At 40.4% G+C, this 26,913-nt stretch overlaps 1 protein-coding gene across 4 annotated transcripts in view; it reads left to right on the top strand.

Annotated features, from left to right (window-relative positions):
* CDK14 (cyclin dependent kinase 14) overlaps positions 1-26,632 on the top strand; it is a 550,615-nt gene extending 523,983 nt beyond the window's left edge. For all 4 annotated transcript variants that reach the window (XM_054505309.2, XM_054505308.2, XM_064575299.1 and 1 more), the window contains one exon: positions 23,211-26,632. In XM_054505309.2, coding sequence (XP_054361284.1) covers positions 23,211-23,251 — 41 coding nt within the window. In that variant the 3' untranslated portion in view covers positions 23,252-26,632. The remainder of the gene's footprint in view (positions 1-23,210) is intronic.
* The last annotated feature ends 281 nt before the right edge of the window (positions 26,633-26,913 follow it).

Below are 26,913 nucleotides of genomic sequence, written 5' to 3'. Positions count from 1 at the left end.
CATTGTCATTAAATATACAACCTTGATTTTTTTTTTTTTTTGACTGCACTCAAATACCAAGAGCTCATGAACATTAGGTTAAATGTGTAATAAGATCATTTGTGATGGGTCCACAGTCTTCAGATTCTCCTTGTGAGCTGAGATACCAAAACACAACCACATGATTAATTCAACCAGATATTCCCCCCTAGTAAATATCATCAGTGTTTATCATGAAGGTGCTTTCCTAGATGCTTGGGATGCAGAATGCATCACAAATTCACAGCACTCCTGCCTTCAAGGAGTTTAATTAGTTTTAATGAAAAGTTTAAATAATAATGCAGTTCATGCTGTGGCTATTAAAGAATCATAAAAGTAATATTTAATGACACAATGAAATATGCTGTATGCCTTTCCCTAAGGTTGCAAAGCAGCTATGTATAGTACAACCCCATTTCAGTAACTAAAATATACTCATATGTGCATAGAAATAAGAAAAATACAAGCAAAACATTAACTGTTTTTCTCTTGATCAAGATGGGCGAGTTTCATTGCCTTTTTGCTCCTCTGTAACTTCTACAGTGAGGAGATCCTTTTGGTAATAAAGCCATTGTCATCGGGCCTGGAGATGACAGAGGTTTTAGGTACGAAGCTAGGGGCTGTGAACAAAAGAACAGACTCTGAAGACAAATGGGAGAACCTGCTTCCCTTAAGATCCTTTTCGGAGGTCAGAGCTGTAGGCTCTTACTCATATCAGCCCTGATTCCAGTCTGTGTTCTCTGGCAACCAATTCCATTTTTGCTGGGAAGCCAGGAAGGACTGAAGACAGATGTGAACCCTCTGCCATGAAGCTCTCGTGTGGCACACACTTGGGCCTTGGTCAGCCATAGCCTACGGGAATGAGTGCCTAATGACAGACAAGTTAGGGTCTACATCCACTGCCCTAGTGCCCCATTATTGCAGCTTGTCCAAGAGTTCCCTTAGCTTTTCCCATTGCTGAGAAACATACTGACACTTTCACACTCAGGGACTTAGGGGTGGGAGGTTGGAGTAAAGAGTACTTGGTCTTACAGTTAAGGCCTGGCTTCAGCCCCACAAACTAGATCATCTAGAAAGCTCCTTAATTTCCTCAGTTTATACAAAGAAATATCTTTCAGATGAGGATTGTGCCACCTGTCATGCCTCCTTAGGGAGAATTTGAGAGAACAAAAGGAAAAAAATGTAGATGGAATGAACTTTTTTTTCTTTTTAAAGGGAAGGCCTACAGAAATAGAAGACATCACATTAGAAAATCTAACTTCACACTCGGAGATTATCCAGAGACTCAGTTTTTATTGACATTTTAACCAGCTCTTATTTTCTGGAAAAGGTTGGGGACGAAATTTTGCACCAGAGAAGGAAAGCGCGCACGCGTTACCCTAGCTGAAGTGCAGCTTGCCTCAGCCTCTCTGTTTACACACTACAAGTAAACGCCAGCTCTCAGGTTCACACTGCAAACCTCTCATGCTTAGTTGACTTCCAAGGGATTTAATCAAGCTACAGGATATATGATTCAAAGGCCAAAGAAAAAAGTAATTAAGAAAAATATCCTTTCTATGGCAAGAAAAAAGCAGATTGTTTCCATTAATTTTGTGAGTACTTTTGTTTTTGTTGGCTGAAAATGAAACCCAGGCCGGGGTGGTGCCCCGTGAGAGGGAGGGCTTACTGGAACAGCACAAGGTTTGTGTCACAGACGCGCCTCACCACACAGTCACATAAACACACGTGCACACAGACCGGCTGCCGCATCTGAGGACACTCGGAGCTGGGCTCGCCGGCTTCCCCGCCCAGCTTTTCCCTCCCGGCCTGCGCTTCTGCTCTACTCAGCTCTCAGCGGCTCTGCTCCTCTCTCCTCGGCACTTCCTATCAGCCTCTGAGCCCCTCCTGTCTTCGCTTTGAACGGTCTCTTGAATCCCTGCGCTTTTCTTCATTCTGTCACCTCACACCTGTATTTCTGTGAGAGTTCCTCTGGGCACCACCAACCGAACAACAGACATTTACGGAGTGCTTGCCGTGACGACAGGCTCTCCCTTGTTCCCCTCCACCCTGATGGTGACACATAATAAGTCTTCCAAAATGCTGTTTGCATCATGCCATTTCCCTTCTCGGTGATCTAAAGTGACCCTTTATGTCTTTCTACCACCAGTCTAGCCTCTTCTGTTTGGACTTCAAGGTCTTGCACATTCTGACTCCATCCTCCTAGAACCTACCCCAAAGGTCCCACTTTCTCTGCTCAGACCATTTCCTGTCTCTGTGTTTCATTTATTCATAGGAATAAATCCATACGAATCCACTGAACACCTGCTATATACATGCCAGGCACAGTGCTAAGTGCCTAATATTAAGATGTAGTTCCTTCCATTAGAAGCTCCAAAAGTCTAAAGGTGGAAATACATCAGGGAACAACATAATATGATATGGTCAAGGTCCTATGATGGTTGTACAATGTGCTGGGTACGTTAGAGGAGAGTGACTGCTGAGTCCACCTGAAGCAAGTGGACAGTTTTGTCCAGGGGGACCAAGGATATTGTCCAGAGGAGATCAAAACCAGACCGAGGAAAGAGAAAGCTGGGAGTCAAAAGCGGGTGTGCCTACCTCATGCTAGAAACCTGATCTAAATCCCAAGAGCAGGAATAGAACTTCAAATGAGGAAGGAGTCAAGAGTGAGATGAAAGGAGAGTCAGAAGGGGAGCATGCAAGGACCAGAGGGTAGGTCCTGGACAGTGACGGCAAACTGTCAGAAGGTAGAGGACTCAGCTTTATTAAATCGTACGTGTTTGGCTTAGAAGCACCAAACTCTTGGGGTAAAGGCAGTAGTGGGAGCCAACACAAGGAAGCACACGATTACTATGGCTTAAGCACAAAATAGGTGTTGGAAATAGTTGCGATGGGAAAGGAAAGTCAGGGTCCTATTGAGAAGAGTTTTGATTGCCCACCCCAGGCGTCTGGATTTTGTCCCGTTCACAGTTGGCAGTGGGGCCATCAGAAAGGGCTGGCCAGGCAGCAGTGCTGGAGCAGGTCATGGGTGAGCTCGTGAGTGACGCTCCCAGACACAAGTTCTAGAGAGGAGCTAGAAGAGAACACCTTTTTCTACTTGGTATAAAGGCACAATATTTATTGCACATGGTAGCCCCAGTTGTCATCTGTAGGTTAGGAAAAGGATTCTAGCAACAAATATTTGTTCTTGGATTCAGTTAACATTTATCGAGCACTTCCTATATTCTAGATGCCATTGTAGACCCTAGGGATTCAGTGGTAAATAAAACAGAACATCTCCACCCTCACCCCAGAGAAAGTAAGCAATGATGTTAGAAATCAGAGAACTATTTAGAAAGCTGTTGCCCTTCCCTTGGCCTTTCTCTTTCCAATTCCAGCCACCCTATAAAGCCCAGCTCAGTTCAGTCATCTTCCCCAGAAGTTGCCCCTCTCTCCTTCCCCAGACCTTCTAGTTGAAAACTTTTCTTAAAAACTCTGATACTTAACCTTTTTTTCTGATTACAGAAATAATATATGTTCAATATATGAATTTTAAAACAATATAAGTACATAATATAAGGAGAACATACTCCATAATCTCACTCACTAAATATAACCACTTCCCATTAGTATTAGTATAATGGAAAGTCTAATATATTCCTTCTATACAGCCACCAACAGATCACTGTCATCCTCATCCTCATCTTCATCGTTACAAAATGGGCAAATTACTTCCAAAGTTACGGTTTTAGACTTTGTACCTGGAGAGAGCACAGAATTCTTCTGTTTTACAACTTTATTGAGATATATCTCACATACCATAAAGTTTACCCATTTAAAGTGTACAGTTCAGTGGTTTTTAGTAGATTCGCAGAGTTGTGCAAACATCACCACAATCTTAATTCCAGAACATTTCATCACCCTAAAAAGAAATCCTGTAGCCATTAGCTGTCAGTCCACATTCCCATAGCCCTACATCCCCCATGGCCCCAGACAACCACTAATCTGCTTTCCGTTTCTGTAAATTGGAAATTCTAGACGGTTCACATCAGTGGAATCATACAATATGCGGTCTTTTGTGACTGGCTTCTTTCACTTTAGCTTTATATTTTCAAGGTTCATCCATGTTGCTGCCTGCCTGCATCAGTACTCTTCTTTCTTTCTTTTCTTTTTTGTTTTCAGAGTAATATTCCATTCTATTCTTATAGCACATTTTATCCAGTCTTCAGTTGACAGACATTTGGGTTGTTTCCACTTCTTGGCTGTGAGGAATAATGTTGCTCTGAACATTAAAGTGGCGGCTTTATTTTACATCCCACCAGCAGTGTATGAGGATTCCACTTCCTCCACATTTTCATAGGGCTCCTTTGAAAGAAGGAGCTGCCTCTTACCCTGGACTAGAAGGCTCCCAGGTAGGCTGGATGGCTGTGAATTGTCCATTTGTTGTACATTGTATATAAAAGCTTTGTCTTCCAAGTTTATGGTAAAGTCGTGAAAAGCTGCTTTTGAGTGAATCCTTCTCTTTGGGAAAAAATACTTACACAGATTGATACTCTTCACCAGAGGGACACATTTGACTATAGTCTTTCTTTCAGCAATCACATGAATCCAAGGTGGGTTTTGGGGGTTTTTTTTTTGTTTTTTTTTAGTTTGTTTTTTCTTTAAATTCTGAGACAGAGAGAGAGCCCGAATTTAGATATCAAGAATTCTGGACTATTACTGATCCCATAGAATCTGTGCTAATTAAAACATTTTCTTTGAGGGTTAGTTATAGCCTTTAAGGAAAAAATAGGCATATGAGATTTTATATTACTGAAGATTTAACACTCCTGAAAATAACAGAAGTACAATAGATCTGCAAGAGGAAATACCTTCAAAAACAAGCTAAAGGTGAAATATTAGCTCAATTAAAACATGAGAATAGGTTCAGGATTAAATAAAGCATTGACAGAGAATAGCTAAGTTATTAAAAACAGTACATAATTATGTCTATGTCAGCACATCTCTTTAAAACTTTCTCTGATTCTTTTAAACATAATAATTACTCTTTGGGGCGCCTGGGTGGCTCAGTTGGTTAAGCGACTGCCTTCGGCTCAGGTCATGATCCTGGAGTCCTGGGATCGAGTCCCACATCGGGCTCCCTGCTCAGCAGGGAGTCTGCTTCTCCCCCTGACCCTCCCCACTCTCATGCTCTCTCTATCTCATTCTCTCTCTCAAATAAATAAATAAATAAAATCTTTAAAAATAATAATAATAATAATTACTCTTTGTCCTTGTAATAACGTATATACTTAAATACCGTTAAGTACTCCTCTGGTAAGCTCTTTGCCATATGCCCCAATTAAGACATCCATCTTTTTTCATATTGCAGTTAAGACACATGAGAATCAATAACAGCTACTTCAGTGTTAGTTTTAAACCCAAACTTTAGGGGCACATGGGTGGCTCAGTCAGTTCAACGTCTGACTCTTGATTTTGGCTCAGGTCATGATCTCAGGGTCGTGAGATCGAGCCCCTCATCGGGCTCTGTGCTCAGCAGGGAGTCTGCTAGAGATTCTCTCTCCCTCTCCCTCTGCTCCTACCCCCGATTGTGTGCACTCTCTCTCTCCCTAAAATAAATAAATAAAAATTTTAAAAAATAAAAATTAAAAAAGTAAGCCCCAACTTTAGTGAGGGCAAATGTCACAGGAAGTACGTGGAAATCTCTTAAGACAGATGGTTAGCAACTTCTTCCAAACATATTTATGAAGATGGTAATGTTCCAAGAGTGTCACTTAAATGTTTCTCATGTATTTAAACTCATATCCTTTATTACTGGTGATGAACAGTATAACAAAATTGAAGTGTTAGTCAATTCTTGATGGAATTCAGAAGAAAGAGTAGTAGAGACTAGTGTTTATCTCCTCTCAAACTAAGCAACTGAAAACAATATCCAGACAAAACAGAGGCCTCAATGTTGTACGCAGTTGTCAATTTCTTCCCCTTGGATTCTGAGTTCACCAGCTAAGAGCTAGAAGTTTGGGGCCAATGTGTATGTGTGTAGATATATAGATAAGATATAGATTAGGTAGGTAGGTAGGTAGGTAGGTAGGTGAGTAGATAGATAGATAGATAGACAGACAGACAGACAGAGGAAACATACCACTATCATGTTTAGAGTAAGAAATTCAGAATCTCTATTTAAAGTTTTAAATAAAAATTACTGAATCCAAATCTTTTGTCTTGGTGCTCATTATAAAATATGGTTATAGAGAAACTAGTCATTGGATGAAGACCATAATTCCATTGCCTTATTGTCAGCATTATATCATACCTCAAAAAAGGTATGACTGTGAAACAACAGAATATCATTATGTTGTGTAATTGTTGATCGCTTTAGAGATTAGAGATTCAAACCTAGTTTCCTTTCTGGAAACAAGAGGATATAATAAGAGCATGTTAAATTTAAAGGACTCATCTTTAATTTAGTGACCAAAGTGCCTTAAAGTATGGAGTTATTTGATTTTCTTTTTTCATACATGTGTTTTATGTGTTTGTAGCTAAAGAAGTTGAGCAATATTTGACATTTATGATTATTTCTATTTAGATATCTTTTTCTTCTTTATCATTTCAGTCCATCACTAATGCCTTGAATAGCTACCATTACCAAAAAAAAAATCACAAAATAATTCAATTTGAATATACAATGTTCAGCATGAAACATATTTTACTTCTTCCTTTTTTTTTCTGAACAATTTTCTTTTAAAAATAAGGATATTTAGCAACACTTTAAACAGTGCTGATCAACTAAGCCAAATTCCAAACAGGTCTAGCTTTTCATTGCAATTACCAAATATTACCATCTCACCGCCAGTTATGGGGTCAGGAGTTATTCAGCACATTTTATGTGGGTGTGTTAATTACACAAATAATTAATAAATACATTCTTATTGAAAAGTATCCAAATAACACATTACCATAGCTAGTAGAACTTTAAAGTTTCCAACCTGCAGAAAATCTTGATCTCTTCTCAGAGGGAGTCACCATGAACAATTGGTACGTATCTTTCCAGATCCTTTTTGACATACATGATCTCTCTTGCTTATGATTTCAAAAAATACTATTACTTGAATTTTACTCAGGTTCAGATTCTATTAAGTTCAATTTACCCAGCCTGAGAATGATATTCATATGAGAATCCCAATTTTTTCACCAGATACCCAGAAACTTTTCTCTTACCAGAAGGAAGAAACACAAGCAAAAATAAAACAGTCTAAATCTTGGCAGATGTACCCAGTAGAACTATTCATTTTTTAACATAAAAGCATGCATTTTCTTATATGGCTTGTAGTATTTTTCTCAGTACCTTCTCAAATTTTGTTCTGTGCTCTTTAGAAGTGAATCTTCTCTCCTGCCATCACAAGAAAGTAGAAAGAGTATGGGATTTGGAGTAGTAAAATCTGGGAACAAGTTCCAACTTGGCACTTACTAGTTGAGTCCTTAAGTAAATTATGTGTATTCTCCACCCTTCATTAATGACGAAACCAACCACCTCACTAGGATTGTGTTGAAGAGTTGATAAGTTGCAGTTTTGGTCTGAGGACTTGTGATCCAAATTAGACCCGATAGGCGTGTATCTTTCGGAATGGGCTAGGTTTTGCTGTGGCTTACTGTAACACGTTTATTTCTCGCTCACACGTTATGTCCAATATGAGTCACTGGGGGCTCTGCTAAGAGACACAGGCTAACAGAGGCTACATCTCCACACGTCCTTCCTGTCACCTTGGCAGGGGGAAGAGACGTGACAAGGTGAATACTTGAAGCAGTCACCTGGAGGGGCGCATTTCATTGGTCTGAGCAGGTTGAGTGGCCATGCCTAACTTCCAGGAGAGATAGGAAGAGCATTCCACTGAGGGCACCAAAGATAGAGAGCTGGAAAGTGGTGATTAACATACTAATGACAGCCACAGAAATGTTAGCAAACATTAGAGAGAATGTTAAGCCTTTCTCGGGAAGGGTGAAAAGTCATTCCTGTCATTTCCTTTGATCCCAGAGACAGTCAAGAAAGATTTCCAAGCGAGGAAAACAAGTTTGGGGACAAAAATGAGAGCCTTGTGTGGGTTTCAGGCATGGAAAGGAACACAGGTCAAGGACTTCAATAAGGAAAGAAAGTGAGGGAAGAGGTGGTATTAGAGTGAAACGCACTGGGTCTCACATGTGACTAGAGACCGAGCCCCGTGCTTCTGGGTCTGAAGAGGGTTGCAAACTGCAGCCTGAGTGAACTCCCCCCCAGGCCCCTCTGCACATCATCGGATGTGGTATGTCTGCCCCATGCAGATGGGTTCAAAGCCTCTTGACTCCACCTTTGTGCTCAGCTCCTGGTAGTGCTTCTGGTGTCTGGTCTCACTGTTGGCATTGTGTTCTTGCTTTTGGCCTTTGTCCAGCTCCTCACGCTTCTTTATCGTGGAAGATCACCTACTGACCCAGGGTTGGCAATGTGCACCGCGGCCGCCAGGCTTCACAAGCCACTAAAACAATCATAGCAAGGTTTTCTATCCCTCTATTCCCTCAGAACCTCTAAAGAACATCCTGTTTAAAAGTAAGGGAAGTGAACCTCCCTACTATTTAAGAAAAGACATTTCAAATGAAAAAAGTTTAGATTTCATTATGCCAAGCCTGGTTTTTCCTTACACTTCCTCTGCTTTGCCTTAATTGTAGAAGGGTTCTGAGTTTGCAAGATGCTTAGGATCCTGCCTCTTAATGTTTAGAATTTCTCTTTGGAATATTCCTTCAAGAATATCACCAATTGACATTCAAGTGGTGTGGGTGTGCGTGGGAGTGTGTTCAGGGGAGGGAGAATAAAGGACGAGGAAATGCAAAGCTTTAAGGAGGGGAAATGAGAAACGGCCTTGTTGCATCTGGTCAAGTGCAAAACTGTGGTCAAATATGTACATATTTGACTTTGAAACTCTTAGTCCCTTCTTTATTACTACTCAAGGAAAGAAATGGTAAAAAATTAAGTTGTATAAAAGTAAAATTTTGTGGCTCATGAAACTGAGGCGGTTCTGTGCAAATGCCCTTGAACACCCAAACCAGCAAGCAGATCTGAGGGAGGAGCAAGGTAGAGGGACAGTTAGGTGTGGTTGCCATGGCAACCTTGTACCAAGTGGAATAAGAGTCATCCCTGACTCCACATTTTCCTTTTCCCTCAACTGGTTCCTGAAGATTTGCAGTATTTGGGCTCTCAGGGCCACCATGCCAGGTCACAGAGAGACACCATAAACCATAAACCTTCCTTGTCTTCCAGAAAGGGAGGAACAAGTAATTCATGTGCCCAGGATGAACAGGGTACAAGTGTCGAGAGAGTTCAACCAAGAAGATGAAAGTGAGCAAGAGTCATTGGTATGCCGAGCTTCCAGACCAAGCTCTGGTACGCCACAACTCTGAAATGACAGAACCAGAGTTAAGACCACAGAAGACAGATCAGTCTGTGAAGAGCAGAAACAGCAGACCATGAGTTGGTCTTCTGATGCTAAGAACAAACACTGTTATTGGTAAGAGAAACAAAACTTTGTCTAGAGAATAGGAATATGAAGTATTTCTCTAACAGCCTTGGCTCTCTTAACCATAAAATATAAAATGCCTGCCTTTTGCAGGTGGGGACCAGAGGCACAATAAATCCTCTCCAGCTTCTCAGGTGAGTTGTTTGCAACCCTCTCTGAGAGTGAAAACATAGGTGGCCATATTGAAAACAATTGCAAATTCTTGGCTGATACCATTTTTTACCTTAAAAGGAAAAGTAAGAGTTCAGGGTCATTGGCAAAGTTATGAGAAGCTCTCAGTTTTATATTCACAATGCTAAAATGAATAAATACAGCATATGAAACAAAGTGATAATCAATGGCATTGAATATAATTAGTAAGAATGGGTACAATAGAGTCAGTTTCCATTTATCTGTTATCCTGCATTAATGTTGGTACATCACTGATAATGACTTTAATAGAGAAGAAAGGGGAGGGAAGAATGAAGGATTGTATGTGGGGAAGAGTCTTTGACTCAGCTCCTCATACTCCGAGGATCATCTATATAGATCCCTGTTTAGCTCCCTATGTAGGGATCCACAGCTTCCATTTATGCTTCTCTTGCTGGCAATTGCCTTCATCAGATAGAATGGTCCAGGTTCCATCTTTCTTGAAGGAAACATGACACGTAGACTGAATGAAATTTCTAGTTTGTTTTGTTTTTGTTTGGTTGGTTGTATTTTTATCATCGAGGGAGGGTGTAAGAAATCATGTTAGCCTTTTCCTCCTTAACCGAAGTCTCCCTAGACTGTGCCACTTGTTCAAAAGGAATTACCTTCAAGTACTTAACTTTTGTGGAAGGTATTTCCTCCTCAGTATACTCTAAAATTATGGCTAGATGGTGGAAATGCTCTTGATGGTTCAACATTCTGACACTCTAATCCTGAGGTCCTTGACCTGGGGTCCCTGGACCTATTAATGGAACCAGCTTAGACTGTATGAAAAAACCTGCATGAAGTTATAGAGATGGAGTTTTCTGGAGAGAATTCATTGGTGTTCATCTGGTTCTCGAGTTTGGCAGTGACTTAGAAAGTTTTAAGAATTATCACAGTCCATGGGGCACCTGGGTGGCTTAGTTGGTTAAGCGTCCAACTCTTATTAATTTTGGCTCACGTCGTGATCTCAGTGTTGTGAGGGCTCCATGCTCATCATGGAGCTTCCTTAAGATTCTCTCTCTGCCCCTCTCCTGCCTCTCTCTCTCTCTCAAAAAAAAAAAAAAAAAAAAAAAAGATTACTGTGATATTTGTGCAGTGCTTAGATAGCCCTCCAGTGACCATGATTACATACTTTTTAACAGAAAACTCTTGTCATTAATTGTTTTCTAGTCTCTCTAAATTATTTCTTTGCTTCATTTCATACCTTTATTCCTAGTAATTGCCCTCTACCTTGTGCCGGAAATCAACCCATTAGAATTTTTCCTAATGAAGTACTGAGTGGGACGCCTCGGTGGCTCAGTCCATTAAGCATCCAACTCCTGGTTTCGGCTCAGGTCGTGATCTCAGGGTCGTGAGATTGAGCCCCACATCAAGCTCTGAGCTCAGCTTGTAATCTGCTTCAGACTCTCTCTCTCTCTCTCTCCCCCTCTTTCTCTAAAATAAATAAATCTTAAAAAATAAGAAAGTACTGAAAAAGACAAGACTTAACTTTACCATGTTAATTCAAGCATGAGCAGTTTTACATCCTGCTTGGACCAAGATCCTCAATAATTGGTTATGAGAACTCTGGTACTATATAATTGCTTATATAAACTCTAACACTAAAACTCGGGAGGTCAGTAATTAGAAAACAAAAGAGCTTTTCCGTTTTAGCATCTCAGGCACCCACTCATTGTGCATGACATCTCATGCAGAGCCGCCGAATCGAAGAATTGCAAAAGGAACAAAACCAAAACAGCTTATTGAAGCTGATGAGGCTGGGTTTGTTTTTTTCCCCACATTTGTAAACTTCAGACAATGTACATTCTATTTAATTATGTTTAAAATGGAGCTGGAGTGATTTTCCCCCATGATAACATGAAGCAACTAAGTCACTCAATCTGTTTTTTGTGGGTTTTTTTTTTTTTTTCTTCCAAATGGCCCCAGTGTTCAAAGTCAGGACTTTTGAAAGGACTTAACAGAGCATCATGAGACGTGATAGGTGCTTTAGGGTACAATTTTAATGCCAGCAGACTGGAAAACAAACAACATAACCCAGACAAGGCATGACTTTGTTCTTTAGCATTTGTGTGAAGAGGAAATAAGATCTTTCTGGGATGTGCTCTGGCTCACAGGTATGGAAGAGAAGATGTCACATTCCTGACTTAACCACATTGTGTGTGGGATTCTGGTTTGGGGGGCAAGGCAAAAAGGTATTGCCTCGCCTCCCACTATAAGAGCTCAACTCCCGTAACACTCTTGGTACTTTTGTTTTAGTCTGCTGCAAGTGGACACTACAAAAGCACGAAGCATCCCTAATCCCACGAGCCTGGTATGCACTGGCTGACATCACTGTGGTCTCCAGCTCTTTTGCCAGTGGAAGGGAGACACTGACCCCAGGCCTGCAAGCGCTGTTCTTTGCTCTGCCGCTCAACCACTGAGCTGTTGGCACTTTCATTGTTTTATACCAGGAGGAAACCAATTGTGTTGATGTGAGTGTCTTATTCATCAGATATTACAGCCTTCACATTTTTAATGAGCCGAACCTCCTAGTCCACGTCGTGCGACCACAGTGAATCAAGGCAGGAGCGTGGTGATGATGTTTTCTGATTTATTGCAGTTGCTCTTTAAAAGATTCGACAGTATTTCAGATCTCCAGATGCTGCAGTTTGAAAGTCTGTCTGAGGTCGTGTGCTAATCAAAAACAGCAAATCATGTCTGAGTTGGAAAGGACAGCAGAGCAGTGAAGCTAGGCGTTAGTGCATGTTTGTTTTTCCTTTTCCTTTTAAATGCGCAGGCAAATATAAAGACGCAAGTGAACAAACTATTTAATGAGTACCTAAGGCATCTTTCTGGCGCATGGTGATTGATAAGGGGGCGGGGAAGGGGTGTCCCGTGCAGCAGAGAGTTGGGCGACATTTGCACGTCTCATCCTGTGAGAGTGGCAGTCGTAGCCACCTCCTCCCTGCCGCCCGCACAGACATGTGTGACTTTAAATAGATGGATTTATTGAAAGTGCCACTGAGAATTGTGAGGAATAAGCTGATGGTCTTGAATTCAACAACCTCATTAGAGCAGAATGGGATCGACCATGGCTTCAATAAAAAGAACTTAGAGAAGAAAATCTAAAACTCAGAGTTAAGGAGAGGTGAAAAATCCCTTGGCTGCTGAGATCCTTGGCAGGCGCAGATCCCACCCTCTTTCCAACAGCTCTTTTGCCTACTCTCAGGGTTTAGCATTTGCAACACTTGGTGACACGCATTTTGAGACTAGAGCATCAGCAAGTCTTAGTTCGTGTAGTAAAGTGCCGAGCTCGCTGGCTCTGTTGTTATAATAAAGTTGGAAGTAACAACTTGTGAACCCTTTTATCTCTTTGAGGGTGACCGACTCATTCTCATTTGTCCCAGTTTTAAAACAGAGTCCTCCATCCTGGAAACCCCCTCAGTCCTGGCAAACCGGAACAGTTGGTCCCCCTGGTTCCTAGAAAGGCTGTGATTCCCCTAGTGGGTATTTAAACCTGGAACAGACCTCCTGCTGCCGTTGTGCCAGAAGACATTGAACCAGTGATTCAAGGAGTAGAACTTTAAAAAAAACAAACAACAACAACAAAACACTCCGTTTTATAAAATCTATTATTTTCTTACCATCGTGGTCCTATTTTTTTAGGCACTTTCATTTAATGAGCAAATAAATGGAAATACACTTTGAATGAGAGAAAATGCTACCTGAGCACAAAATGCTAGTATTTACTTCTCATGACATGTGTTCCATAATTCTATCTCTCAGAACTCATCTTGGCGATTAGATATAGTAACTTGTGGGGCGCCTGGCAGGCTCATTCAGTGGAGCATGCAACTCTTGATCTCGGGGTTGTGAGTTCAAGCCCAACGTTGGGGTGGAGATTATTTAAAAATAAAATCTTTTTTAAAAAAAGATACAGTAACTTGTTATAGCAGTGTAACTAGTATCAAAATGCTTTAATTGTAATTTTGTGTAGATGTGTATCCATTGACTTTATGTGTAGATAGTTTCCATGACTCAACACTTAGTGATTTGTCCTTGGTCTTTGCCGGCAAGTTGTTCATTGGCACTGTTCACATGGTGGGGCTGCTACATGGAAAGGAGTTGGTGGAAGGTGAGCTGGTTGTCCAGCATCTGTGTCCCCCAGTATGCCCTTGTCGGACCTGCCTGGGGTGGGGGGGAATGCGCTATGGTAACAAATGTGTCGTTCTGTGATGGTGTCAGAATGCGCCCACCAAGAATAGATGTTACTGCTAGATATGATTTCCATTTTCCTCCCTGTGTTCAGCAGAATACTCCTGTAAAAATTCTATGGTTTATGGGGAAAAATAGAGTAAGAGGCAGACAGCTCAAAATGTATTCAACCTGGTAACCATAATGTTTCCATCTGTTCAGGCCGCTATAACATAATACCACAGAATGGTGGCTCTATAAACAACAGAAATTTATTTCTCACAGTTTTGGATGCCGGAAGTCCAAGAGCAAGGCACCAGCAGATTCATGTCTGATGAGGACCCTCTTCCTCTTCCTTCCGTGTCTTCACATGATGAAGGGGTGAGAGAGCTCTCTGGGGTCTCTTTAGTAAGGGCACTAATCCCATTCATGTGAGTCCCACCCTCGTGATCTAATCACCTCCCAAAGACTCCACCTGGAAATACCATCACATTGGGGATTAGGTTTCAACATAAGAATTTGGGGGGCATACAAACATTCAGTGTAGAGCACAGAGCGCTCACGAAAGCAGTAGAAACACTATAAAAATACTAGCATTGCTTACAGGTGAAAGAAGATTGATGAAAGAAAGGGTTGACGATGTAGAATTTTGGATGACAGAGCAAAGTGTGCTAAGATCTAGGAGAAGTGTACAAGAAACAGTTAATTCCAAGACACAGCATGTGGCCAAACCAAGGCAAGAGGAAGCATGTAGGCAAACAGACAGCACATACGGTACTGTACACCTCTTCAGCTCCCATACAGCTGTCTTTCTGTCTCTTGCATACGTGCTGCCCTGACTTGGTGGCTCAGAATCTCTCAAATGGCTTTAAATCTCTCTCATGAACCAACCTGACTTCTGGTTTATGCTGACACCATTCTTTATGTGCCAGCCATTTGTAATCTAACTTTGACCACAGAAATTTGTGTCTTAGCTTTGCGGAGTTCTGCAATACGATGGTTCGCGGGACAGAATGACTTTGTAGGTGATGATATTATATTGAATTCAAAACCCTTAGCATGGAAACTTCTGCTTCAACACTTTGGACAATAATACTAGACAAGTTTTAATTTGGAAGAAAAAAAAATCCACCCAAAATGAAGTCTCGGATCTCCTCTCAGATCTTTTAATTAAAGTCAGACATGAACCCTTGTGTTTCTCTGACTGCTAAATACTTAGTGGTTTTATGATATTTGCGTGTGTTCGTTTTAAGTTGTGAAAAATTCACACACTGCTAGGTTACATAGCTTTGTATTTGGTTTATTTAAATATAGGTTAGTAGGACTGTAATATATAAGGAAGGTTAAAGAGTCAGAATCCTGTTTAACTTATCCCACTTGGCAGCCAGTCTGTTATAAAGGTATGCTGAGCAAATAAAGCTTCCAATATGAAATCCTTGAAAAGAGTAAGTCTCATTTGGTAAAGGCTTTGCTATTCTTAACTTTGTCATTGAAACTATTTGAACAAGCTATTTCAAACCTCACAGTATATGTATTTGTGTGTGTGTGTGTGTGTGTGTATGTAGAAGATGGCCTGTGTCTTGGATGTTCTTACAAGACCTAGATCCGTACTTTATTGTCTCCCTACGCTTCCCTTGGCCCTCACTGAGATGGGATATACTCCCAGAATTGCCATCCCACATGGGTCTAAAATATGACTAGTCCTTTACATAAATCTGATTTAATAAACAGTCACACCATGAAAATACAGTGTTCTTTTCAATTACCACTAATTATATATCATACAATGCCTGGTCTTTAATGAGGATTTCAAGAAATGTTCACTGATAATGATGATTATTGAAATGATATGTTAAGTCCGTTTGTGTGAGAAATGCTTTGTTTTGAAATGTTAAACTTACAGCTTTGCCTAAAAATTTTAATTAAAATCTCCACTTTGGCATGAAGCTTAAAATGTGCAAAGTCACTGCAATTAGTGCATTGTGCATCCATATGGATGTTACCAAACGGCTTTCAACTTAAAGGATTTGAGCTATTTTGAATGATGGACCTTCTGTTAAGCTTAAAACCAAGCCTGTCTATCCCTGCATTCATTTTAATTAATATTCTCTTGCTAGTCTCAAAGATGTGTTCTCTTCTGGGGGGTGGGGGATGGTGAGGAAGAAACATGATTATCATAAGTCAGAAATAAGTTACAGAAGTAGGTTTGACTAATTTTCTACTTCCTTCAAGAAGCTTCAATACAACGTCAAAGTAACTAGAAAACACTGATTTCAGATGTTCTAAAAGAAAACCTGTATTTCTAGCCAAATCATAACATAACTCACTTTAAAAAAAATGAAGAAATTAAGCTGTCCCCAGATTTTTTGAATCAGTATAAAGATTAAAACTTATCATTTTGAGTCTGATATTTATATAAAATCTACAGTATAAAATTTGAGTATATGTGTTCTTCATGTACAAATGAGTATATGCACCATATATGTATGTACTTGTATTTATACATATTTTTACTTCTGAGAGATCTGTACTTGCTCAGTTGCTTTAGGATTTAGCAACCTTATTTCTGGAGTTAATTTTCTGTAAGTAGTGAACACTCCTTAAAGATGCATTAAGTACTAAAGATTAAGTTCGTTGTTTTTCTTAGTATTTTAAGCAATATCAAACTCAAAGTGGCACAGCCTAGTAGTTTGGGGGTTTTTTTCCTGGATATTTTCCATGTGAAATCTTATTAATATGGTGCTTGGGGAGGGGAAGAATTCTGGGCTTTGTTTTCCACAATATCAGAATAAATTCTGTAGACAGTTATATGTGTTAGTTAAGGCCCTGATTTTCTAACTGTTCTCAAACATCTCTCCTCAAGCCACTTCTATATACCTTCAGAAAGCTATTCACTCTGATGGCCACTGGAATCCTTTGACTTTGCCAATTTAGGCTAATTTTGAATGCTGGTTTAAAAGTAGACAGCTAAAATGATCCAAAAAGATCTTCACTGAATTCTTAAGAATAAGATAAATGTGAAAATTACAAAGCAGAATTGTAATTTACCAGAACATGTGGGTAAAATAATTCATCTGACGTGTGACTAGAAGCATAAAATCAGTAAGTCCACTCTACAACACCGCCTTTGCAGGCCTGTTTTGTTTTTGACTTCGATTCCAGCATGACAGAAATTCATTCCTCACGGCCACTAGATTTGGCATAAAGATAACCTAATTTTTCCATACTGACTGAATGTTTAATTTTTATTCCCTTTTTTTAAAGCATGTCATTAATTGCATATCTATCTTGAAATGACTCCTTATTTACCAGTGGTTTGGATTCTGCATTTGAAAAGAAGATTGGAATTGGTTTTATTTTAGATAAGAAACAGATAAAAACTGAACTTGGTCAAATGCTATCTGTTGTTTTTCTCAAAGATAACTTCAAGATTTTATAATTCTATACTGTCTTTGCTATTGTGAGGCAGCTTTCTCTCTGTCAAATTTTAATAATTCTTCCTTCTCTATGAGGCATCTTAACAAAGAGTCTCTCAAACAGAAATGAGCGGATTACCCTATAGCCTCACATACATCCTGGTGAATATCCTGTTCACAATTTAGGCGATGAAAGGAAAACCTACAGTTGTTTTAATTTGGAACCAAAATAATCACTTCTTTCCAGTGAGGCTTAGAGGGGAAGAAAATGGGCCAGAGTCTTCCTGTAGGGGGAAAAGAAAAAAAGATACTTCGCAGAGGGGCAATGCAGCAGGGGGAAAAAATAAAATAAAAAAATAAAACAAGCACAAAACCTTAGAGTGGGTAAATAGGCTAGTGAAAGAAAGGCCATCTGATCGCATTGGCAGCACCCTGAGCTGGGGTCCTCAGCGGCATGGTCCCGCCAGCGTGTAAACTGCACGTGTGTGTGTGGGGGGGGGTGTGTATGTACACACAGAGATTTAATGGGGAGCACAGAGGGAATTAGAAAGAGCCAGGTCCGTTTTTAATTTGGGTCTGTTTGCTTGCATTTAGCACTTAAGGGCTTCTACATTCAGTTTGCTCAAAAGAGTGATGAAGCACTCCTTGCTTATGCCTCAAATCAGAAATGCATGAAGTGCAGCTGCAGAGATAATACATTTTCCCCAAAGGCTTTGGCTGAGCAAATTAGGTGTCAATGGGGTGCCTGCGCAGGCAGTACTCTCTCTAATTAGTCTCTTGAGCCTAGTTGGTGGCGGGTATGAGATGATCTAATCAATTGGTCTGTGTCTGATGGTTGGTGTAAAAATCCTACCAGGCAGACTCTCTCCCACAGGTCACCCACCTGCACAGCGGGACTGCTCATTTTCATTTTTCATCTCCTCCATCACGTGATGCTGACAGTTGGTTTTAAGAAAATTGAATCCAAAAAATATCTAGTTCAGAGGGCACATGGGTCAGAACAAAGTTGCATTATGGGTACCAGCGATCCAATTAATTAATATTTATAGCTGAGAAGCTCTATGTAGATATTTCTGAATAAGGATTTTATCAATAAAATCCAATTTCTTTAAAACATTCGTTTCTAGGGAAAGAACATTGTAAGAGCAGAAAGCAAGATAAAAATGGCATCCGTTAATCTGATGATATATGTACCTATGAGTTGATGCATACTTAGTTGAGCTTATGGTCATATTCACTGTTCATTTGTATTGTATATGTGGTCTATTTTAATAATCAATTAAATGTAAGGGAAGGACATACATTGCTATTATATTTTGCTTCCCTGGGAATGTTGTATCCCCTCCCTCCTTCTACCCACCTCCCCACACATCAAACGTATGATTACATTTAGATCTTAAGGAATTTTTCTAGCAGTAAACTGACCTACCTTACATGTAGTCCTTGAAAATTGAAACTAATGCTGAGGCTGCCCAAGGAGGGGGAAGGGGCATCCCGTGCTGCTGATGAACAGTGTTAGGCAGAGTACCTGGCACAATTTGGGCTATAGAGTCATCTCATATAGATGGGAAAGAGGCTACCTCTCATTGGCACCTCCCTTCTTTTTTATTCCTGGCTCCTTCCATTAAATGTCTGAGCCCAAACCTAAGTAAAGGACTTATCCATAATCACCGTGTTCACCGTTTATTATCCAATTACTATTATTATGCATTATGCTTTATTATCCAATTCCTGCTTATGCCTTCGGTTAGGTACATACTATTCTTCTAGAGATTACACTTAAAGAAGGCAAAGACAAACACCATCAATGGCTAAAAAAAAAAAAGTTTAAATCAACCCAACAGGATAGTGACATGCCACAGATTATGGTGACAACATCGTTTATTATTATGTCAAATCAGATACCCTGAAAATCACATCATTCAAATAGAATGTCATGAGGTTAAAAAAAAAAAAAAAAAAGCTTGGCGCACAGGAAGGTGTTAATTCTACCCACCTTTCTTGGCTCGTGGTGTGTATGTGGATGGCCGGCTCTGCCCCCAGCACGGTGGTCTTTCAGCAAGAGCACAGGCATGGCACTTGCCCTCTGTCAATGTGCCATGAGGGAACCCTACTTCTAAAAACATACTCCACTCCCAAATGTTCAGATTCCTCCTTCTTCCTTTCTATTCATTCAGCAGGGGTTTCCTGAGTATCTGAGCAGGGGCTTGGCTATGCTCTAGGGACACAACAGTCAACAAAACCAGGTTTAATCAAGAACATAATGATGCCACCTGCCTCCTTACTTGCTCCCTCACAGGAAATGTCCCCACACAGGAGGGACATTTGAAGTCACTCGTTCAGGAGGTCAGCCTGGGCAGGTCTGTGTTCTGTGGATTAAAGTGGTAGAATGGAGGGCGCCTGGGTGGCTCAGTTGGTTAAGCAACTGCCTTCGGCTCAGGTCATGATCCCAGAGTCCTGGGATCGAGTCTCGCATCGGGCTCCCTGCTCAGCGGGGAGTCTGCTTCTCCCTCTGACCCTCCTCCCTCTCATGCTCTCTGTCTCTCATTCTCTCTCTCGCAAATAAATAAAATCTTAAAAAAAAAAAAAATTAAAGAAAAAAAAAAGTGGTAGAATGGAGGAGAGCCAGGTCATGACTGCAGTCGGCCCTTGAACAACACGGGTTCCAATGACCCAAGTCTATACTTACATGCTGAGTTTTTTGATAAATAAAGAACAGTACTATAAATGTATTTTCCCTTATGATTTTCTTAATAATGTTTTCTTTGTTCTAGCTGACTGTATTGTAGGAATACAGTACATGATACATATATAAAATATATGTTAACCAGCTGTTCGTGTTACCAGTAAATCTTCCAGTCAACGGTAGGCCATTAGTAGTCAAGTTTTTGGGAGTCAAAAGTTCTATGCAGATTTTCAACTGTGCAAGAGGCCAGTGCCCCAATCCCTGCATTGTTCAAGGGTCAACTATATGTCATTTCTGTGTGGCGGTAGGAACTCATGCCTAGGTAAGCATATATCAGGGCAAACCCACAGCTCTTCCATTTGTCCAGGGTGGGTGGGCAGGCTTCCTGGAAGAGCTTCAGTCTCTGTTTAAGCAACATGGAAGAGAAAGAGCATTTTTTCATCTGCTTAATAAAAATGTCAGGTTTGGTAGCAGGCTTGGGGACTAGCTGAAGATGCATGTGGACAGTAGTGTTTGAAATGTTGCAGGGACAAGTGCTCTCTGTCTTTGATGTCATGGGCCTCAGGAAAGATGTCAGTGCAGAAGCCAGAATGCATGATTACATGGGAGCCACAGGTAGAGCACAAGATGGATTTACTTCATTTCCCTGGGAGAATGGGGGCTAAGGCAGTTGGTCTCCTTTAGTTATTTTTGCTAGGGTGGTCACTTGTTTAAGAAGAGATCTGGGCAGCCTGGCAGGGGTGAGGGCTGGCCAAGTGCGCCACAAGCAGCAAGTATTTGAGATAATATCTGAGGAGTTTGGACTTAGTGATAACAAAGAGCTTCCACCGAGGCTTCTCCCTCCACCCCCAGCCTCTCCCAGAAACTTAAGGTAAGGGCTTTTTGTCTTAGTCACTGAGGACAGAGAACTCTTAAGAATGGAATGTTACCTCTATCTCATACCACATACAAAAATTAACTCAAAATGGATTGAAGATCTAAATGTAAGAATTAAAACTATAAAACTCTTAGAAGAAAATGTAAATCTTCATAACCTTAAGTTTGACAATGGATTTTTAGATATGACACCAAAACCATAAGCAACAAAAGAAAAAAAAATGGATAAATTGGACTTTATCCTAATTAAAATGTGCATCAAAGAACATTATCAACAGAGTGAAGAGACAGTCCACAAAATGGGAGTAAATATTTTCAGATCAAGGGATTGATATCCAAAATATATAAAAAGTCCTACAACTCAACAACAAAAAGACCAACAACCCCATTTAAAAGCAGGCAAAGGACTTGGAATACATATTTCTCCAAAGAAGATATACAGATGGCCAACAAGCACATGAAAAGGTGCTCAGCCTGACTAATCATTAGGTAAATGCAAATCAAAACCACAATGAGATACCAGTTCACCCCACTAGGATGTCTGTAATCCAAAACAAAACCAGAAAATAACAAATATTGGCAAGGGTGTTGTGGAGAAATTGGAACCTTTGTGTATCGCTGGTGGTAATATAAAATGGGGCAGCCACTGTGGAAAATAGTTTGCCAGTTCTCCAAAAGTTAAACATAAAATTGCCATATGGCCCAGCAATTCCACTCCTCGGTATTTACCCAAAAGAATTGGAAAACAGGTATTTAAATACTTGCACATGAATGTTCATAGCAGCACTATTCATAATAGCAAAAAGGTGAAAACAATCCAGATATACATCAACTCATGAATGGATAAACAAAACGTGGTACATCCATTGGCCATAACAAGGGATGAAGTTCTGATACATGCTACAACATGGATGAACGTTACGCTAAGTGAAAGAAGCCAGACACAACAGGTCACATATTGTATGATTCTGTTCGTATGAAATATCCAGAATAGGTAAATACATAGAGACAGACAGCAGATTGGTGGATGCCAGGGACCTGCAGCAAGAGGAGAATGGGAGTGACTGCTTCAAGGGTATAGGATCTCCTTTGGGGGTAGCAAAAATGTTCTGGAACTAGACAGAGGGGATGTTTGGATAACATTGTGAAGATCCTAAATGCCACTAAATTATATGCCTTGCAATGGTTAATTTTAGGTTCTGTGAATTTCACCTCAGTGAAAAAGAAAGGATGGAAGGTTAACCTTCCAAAAAATCATCCTATTAAGCAGAGGAAATGAGTCGAGAGAAGGGAGGATGCTGTTCTTAACAGTAAGCTGGAACTTTTTGCTTTCTTGGTCAAGGTAGTAGTAAAGATCTTGGCACGAGAGCCTGCGTGACCAGCAGTGGGACAGCTGTGTCTCAACAAAAGGTCAAGTTTCCTTCCCTGCTTGGGAAGATGACAGTGTAGCAGTGTAGACGGGAACAAACAGGCCTAAGCAGGCCTCAGTGACCTTGAGCTTTAAATGGAAATGAGGAGTTCGTTCTGGGCCTGGAGCCTCTGGGCTGTGTGACTTGATCCTGGGAGTGTTTCTTTTCAGCCTTCCTGGCAAGACATTACTTTCCCATCCTAAGGACTCAATGAAAATGCTTAAGGACCAAACAGAAATGTGGAGAGGAAGCGAGAGAACATTCCTTCTTTCCCCTTGACCCGCTCACAGGGAAGTAGTTACCAAGTTTAAGCAGGCACTGGTTAAATTGGAAATGCACAGCTGTATGCAGGACACGAGGCTGGCAATTCAGGTCATGCTGGCCAATTTTCACTCTGCTGAAACTAGGTCTGATAATAGGCAACCAAGGAATTATATACAGCCGGGCTTTTTATAAAGCATGTATGTGATCCCTTTTTCTATTTCATGCCCATAAAAATGAACACGAGGATATGTCCTTTTAATGGTCTGTATGATGCTACAGGCACTTAATTAAGACCAGTTATTCCTACTAATGATTCGGGGAAGGAAATTTGCTGACTTTCTTTTCCTCTAAATAATCCAAGAAGAGGTTAGATCATTTAAATTCATGGAGTTAAATTATTTTAAGGGGAGAAAATGGAGTCAGAACATTTGCTTATCATGGTACGAGAACTGTTTTGGTGAAGGAGACCCCTCTGCCTCCCATAAGTGCGCTCGAGGTGGCTGCCGAGAAAATGGATAGACTTACTTTTGGCCTGACCAATTTTGATGTCTCGTGTAATTTAGAAAAAAAATGAATGATGTAAGTTGTTTGGTTTTGGTTTTTTTTGGTGTTTTTGTTTTTCTTTTTGTTTTTTTTTTTTTTTACATATAGCAATTTTCTCTTTTCCTCCTTCCAGGATTAAGTTGTCATCATTCTGGGAAGAAAAAAAACCATTAATGAAGTGGCCAATAATACGAAGGGAATGACGGCTCAGTTTCCTTCCCCTCCCTGTGGTGGATTTCACTCACAAGAAAATTGAAGCTGGCAAGACCCTGTTTTCTCTGCAATTTATTTAAAACCTTGCACGCATTTGGATACCTTGTGATTTCCAAGAACTATGTGAAGATTAAGCTTTGCTTACTGATACATGGCATGTATTCTTTTCAGTCTTTTGTGTTTGATTTTGTTTGATTTCCCTCTGCAGTGCAGCGTCTCTGTAAAGGTTTTTATGCTTTCACCAGCCATGTCTTAAATACATTAAGACAACACATTTGGTGTTCACACTTCTTCAGTAATGTCTGTACTTGAAAGCCACATAGTGGCATAAAACAATGTGTGTTTTCTTTAAGAGCAGTGTGCATTTTGCAACCCCCAGGAAGGAAATTTTTAGCTAAAGTAAACCCCTGTTCTCAGGCTGACTTGACAACTTGGTCCCTAGCTGTGGGGCCCCACTTGTCGCTTACCTTTTGAGGACATCTGCAAATGTGGCTTTTTTCTTGGAAATAACTGCACATGTACATAGGATATTGGAATCTGCTTAGCATTTTCAAGCCACATAGCATGACTGTTTTGCAAGCAGGTTGGAAGTAAAGAAACAAATCTCAAGCATTAAGAACAAAGACAGGGATAAATTGCTTACTTTTCAACCTCTGGAAATTGAGGTGACTTTTTACATGTTTTCTGGGTCTTGTCAACATCTTGTATTTTCCATCCACTCTGTTATGCTTCAGGAGCATTTTCTAAGTGGAGGAGAAAAGAATGAGGAACAGAATGCTTACAACTTGGGTGCAAAAGAATTGTATCTGCTGGATGAGCCCCAAAAGCCATCTTGTCTAGTTACCATTTTAAAAAGCAAATTACAGAGTTATCCAGAGTTAAAAATTTGCTCATTTACACCAAAGCACCTTTACATTATAAATTTTAAAACATTCCAAGCTGATTGGAAGACATCATTGGGGACCTTAACTTTAACCAGTCTCCTGGAAAAACTGTTTGAACGCAGGTTGTAGAAATAATGCAGGAGTCTTGCTTTCAAGATGGCAAGGGAAAAAGAAAGGCCCAGCTTCCCTTATTAAGAAGATGAGGGGCCTCAGAGGATGAAGGCGCTTATGTGACAAGGAGGGAAAAGTGGACTGGGCACGCGCTGTGCTTTGATGGGGAGGGCGAGCTGCCTGATGCAGGCCTTCTCCCAGTGGGGTCGGCCTCGCTGCACAACCCCAAATAATACTGAGGCCAATGGGGCAGTTATGGAACTTCATCTAAAGCATGAAACCTAGCCCCTCAGAACACCAGTTCCGGTGGAAATACTTTTCATGTACGTTGTTTTACATTTTCCTGTTGGTCAGAAAGAAGGAGATTGAGAACTTGAAATGCATCGCACTTTTTAGGATCAAGACTAGGAATTATGAGCCAGTTGGCAAAGGCATTCTCTGAAAGTCCCATGAGGGAAAAGCTTCTTTCTGGTCAAAGCCAGTATTCCTAGGAAATTGGACCCAGAACTTCTAAGCATTAAAAGGGCACCTTCCCTGGAGTGGGGCATGAATAAATATGTCAAGGTCACAATCCATCCTATTCAGAAGTAGCATTCATTGAACGCTTCTAGGTGCAAAGCAAAGAATTACTCACTAATTGATTTTAAAGAGAGCAAAAGTTACCCAAGGCTAGAGTGTTTACTGTTTGCTACCTAGAAGTCTTTCCCATTCTTCTCTGGACATTCCAACCCACTGGAAGTCTTTAGTGGTATTTTAATGTGTGCTTAAATTAGGATTCCTTAACATAAATAGGGAGAGAAAATTTTACATACAATCAAGAACAGCCTTGCCTGTGATTGGTTTTGAATTATTTCTTTGGGGGAGAGGCATAACTTTTGTATTTTACTAACTTTAAACCAAGAGCAGCTGATGATTAAATCTTGCTATTTAATAAGCTTTCTAAGTTGAACATATGAAAATATTTAATATTAAGAGACTTCGATTAGGAATGTTAGTGTCATTCAGAGATATCTGCCCCTGTCATAGGCAGCTTCTCTCAGGAGAAGAAACATAATGCTACTCAGTGTGGAGGGAAATCTGGTTTTTACACAGACATGTGTCTCAGAAGGTCTCATTTAGGAGGTTTGTAGCTCCCCAGTCTTGTCCTCAGTACAGGAAATCCAAAGTTGGGTTTGTCTCTCTCCCCTCTCCTCTCCTATTAGTAATCCGTCTTCCCACCTCCTCTCCCCCCACCCCCTCCCACGGAGGGCAGCCATGAAAATCATTACAGAATGTGTTCATTAGCAGATTTATTATTCTATTGAGAAGGCACTGGAATGTTTTGTGAGATTATTTTTATATGAAGGACTAGCCTGAATTCATACAGCTGGAATATTAGGAACTCATTAGCGTGGTGATGGTATCAGTGGAACGTCAGTGCCCGCACAGGATTCTGAAAGAAACTTTGGGACGTTGCCATTTTCTTAAAGGAACAGTTTGGTTGACTTAAAGATGCAGGATACATAAGACGTGAAAAAATGTCTTTGCAGTGCTCAAAGGAAAAACAAAAACAAAACAGGGGACATAAGGCAGGGGTGGCTGTCCATCCACTGAAAAAAGGGTGAGAAGCTATTTCTACCTCCCAAGAGTGGTAAGAGAAGTTTCCAGGGGAGCCTCCAGGTTTGCAGAGAAAGCAAGACCTCTTGGTATCTTTCCCTCAGTGTGTACATGAAAGCCAGTGTAATTAATACCCTAGGTTATGTGTCTATATAAAATACTCATCTGTGAATAGTACTTACTGGTTTTGTAATCTTTGTTACATAAGAGGATGTTTAGGCTGTACATACTGGGGTAGATTTTTCCCTGCCCCCCTATACATAGGAATATGCTGCATAATTGCACATAACTTCTATCTCTCTTACTGGCTTGTAGGCAGAGGAAACCACGTATGTTACTGCCTTGCAATTTTCTCATATACCAAAAACAACAATAACAAAAAGGTCTCAAGTAAAATAAGCAATCTCCTATTTTCATTCCCCTTCCTACAGCAGCATATTTTAGAGGCACATACAAAATCTACATTCTCTAGTTGGGAGTGGATTTTTTTTTATCTTTTTTTTTTTTTTTGTATGATACACTAAGATGTGTACTTTCTAGCAGAGGGTCGGTACCTAAGAAATGTGTTAGCATCATTCAGAAAACTATTATACTCCAAAATGAAACATAGTAAGGAGAATGGAATAATACATGTTGCATATTTGTTACCAAGTGTAATTTGTCTGTATTATGAAAGATGTAATGGTTTGTCAGCTGTCACTGTTGTTTTCTTGTAACATGATATGGAATAAAGTATAGCAGAATCTCTGTACATTTTCTTGGTACATCTTCTTGGTGCCCAGTAACACCAGAGAGTGTCTTAAAAACTCTTAGGCACAGTCATTTTTGGAGTGAAATAAAGCAAACAGGTAAGGCCCTTGGATGTGGGAAGGAATGAGTTAGCTGGAATGTTCCAGGAGTCTGTTAAAACCTCCCCTCACACACTTTTTTTAAAAGCTTTTATTTTTTTAAGTAATCTCTACATCCAACGTGGGGCTGGAACCTACATCCCTGAGACCATGAGTTGCATGCTGTACCCACTGAGCCAGCCAG

This window comes from Mirounga angustirostris, unplaced genomic scaffold (assembly GCF_029215605.1).
Source record: "Mirounga angustirostris isolate CCGP_5_RB_7025 unplaced genomic scaffold, mMirAng1.0.hap1 SCAF_12, whole genome shotgun sequence".
In the NCBI taxonomy this organism is placed as follows: domain Eukaryota; kingdom Metazoa; phylum Chordata; class Mammalia; order Carnivora; family Phocidae; genus Mirounga; species Mirounga angustirostris.
This window is presented reverse-complemented; position numbering and strand designations above follow the sequence as displayed.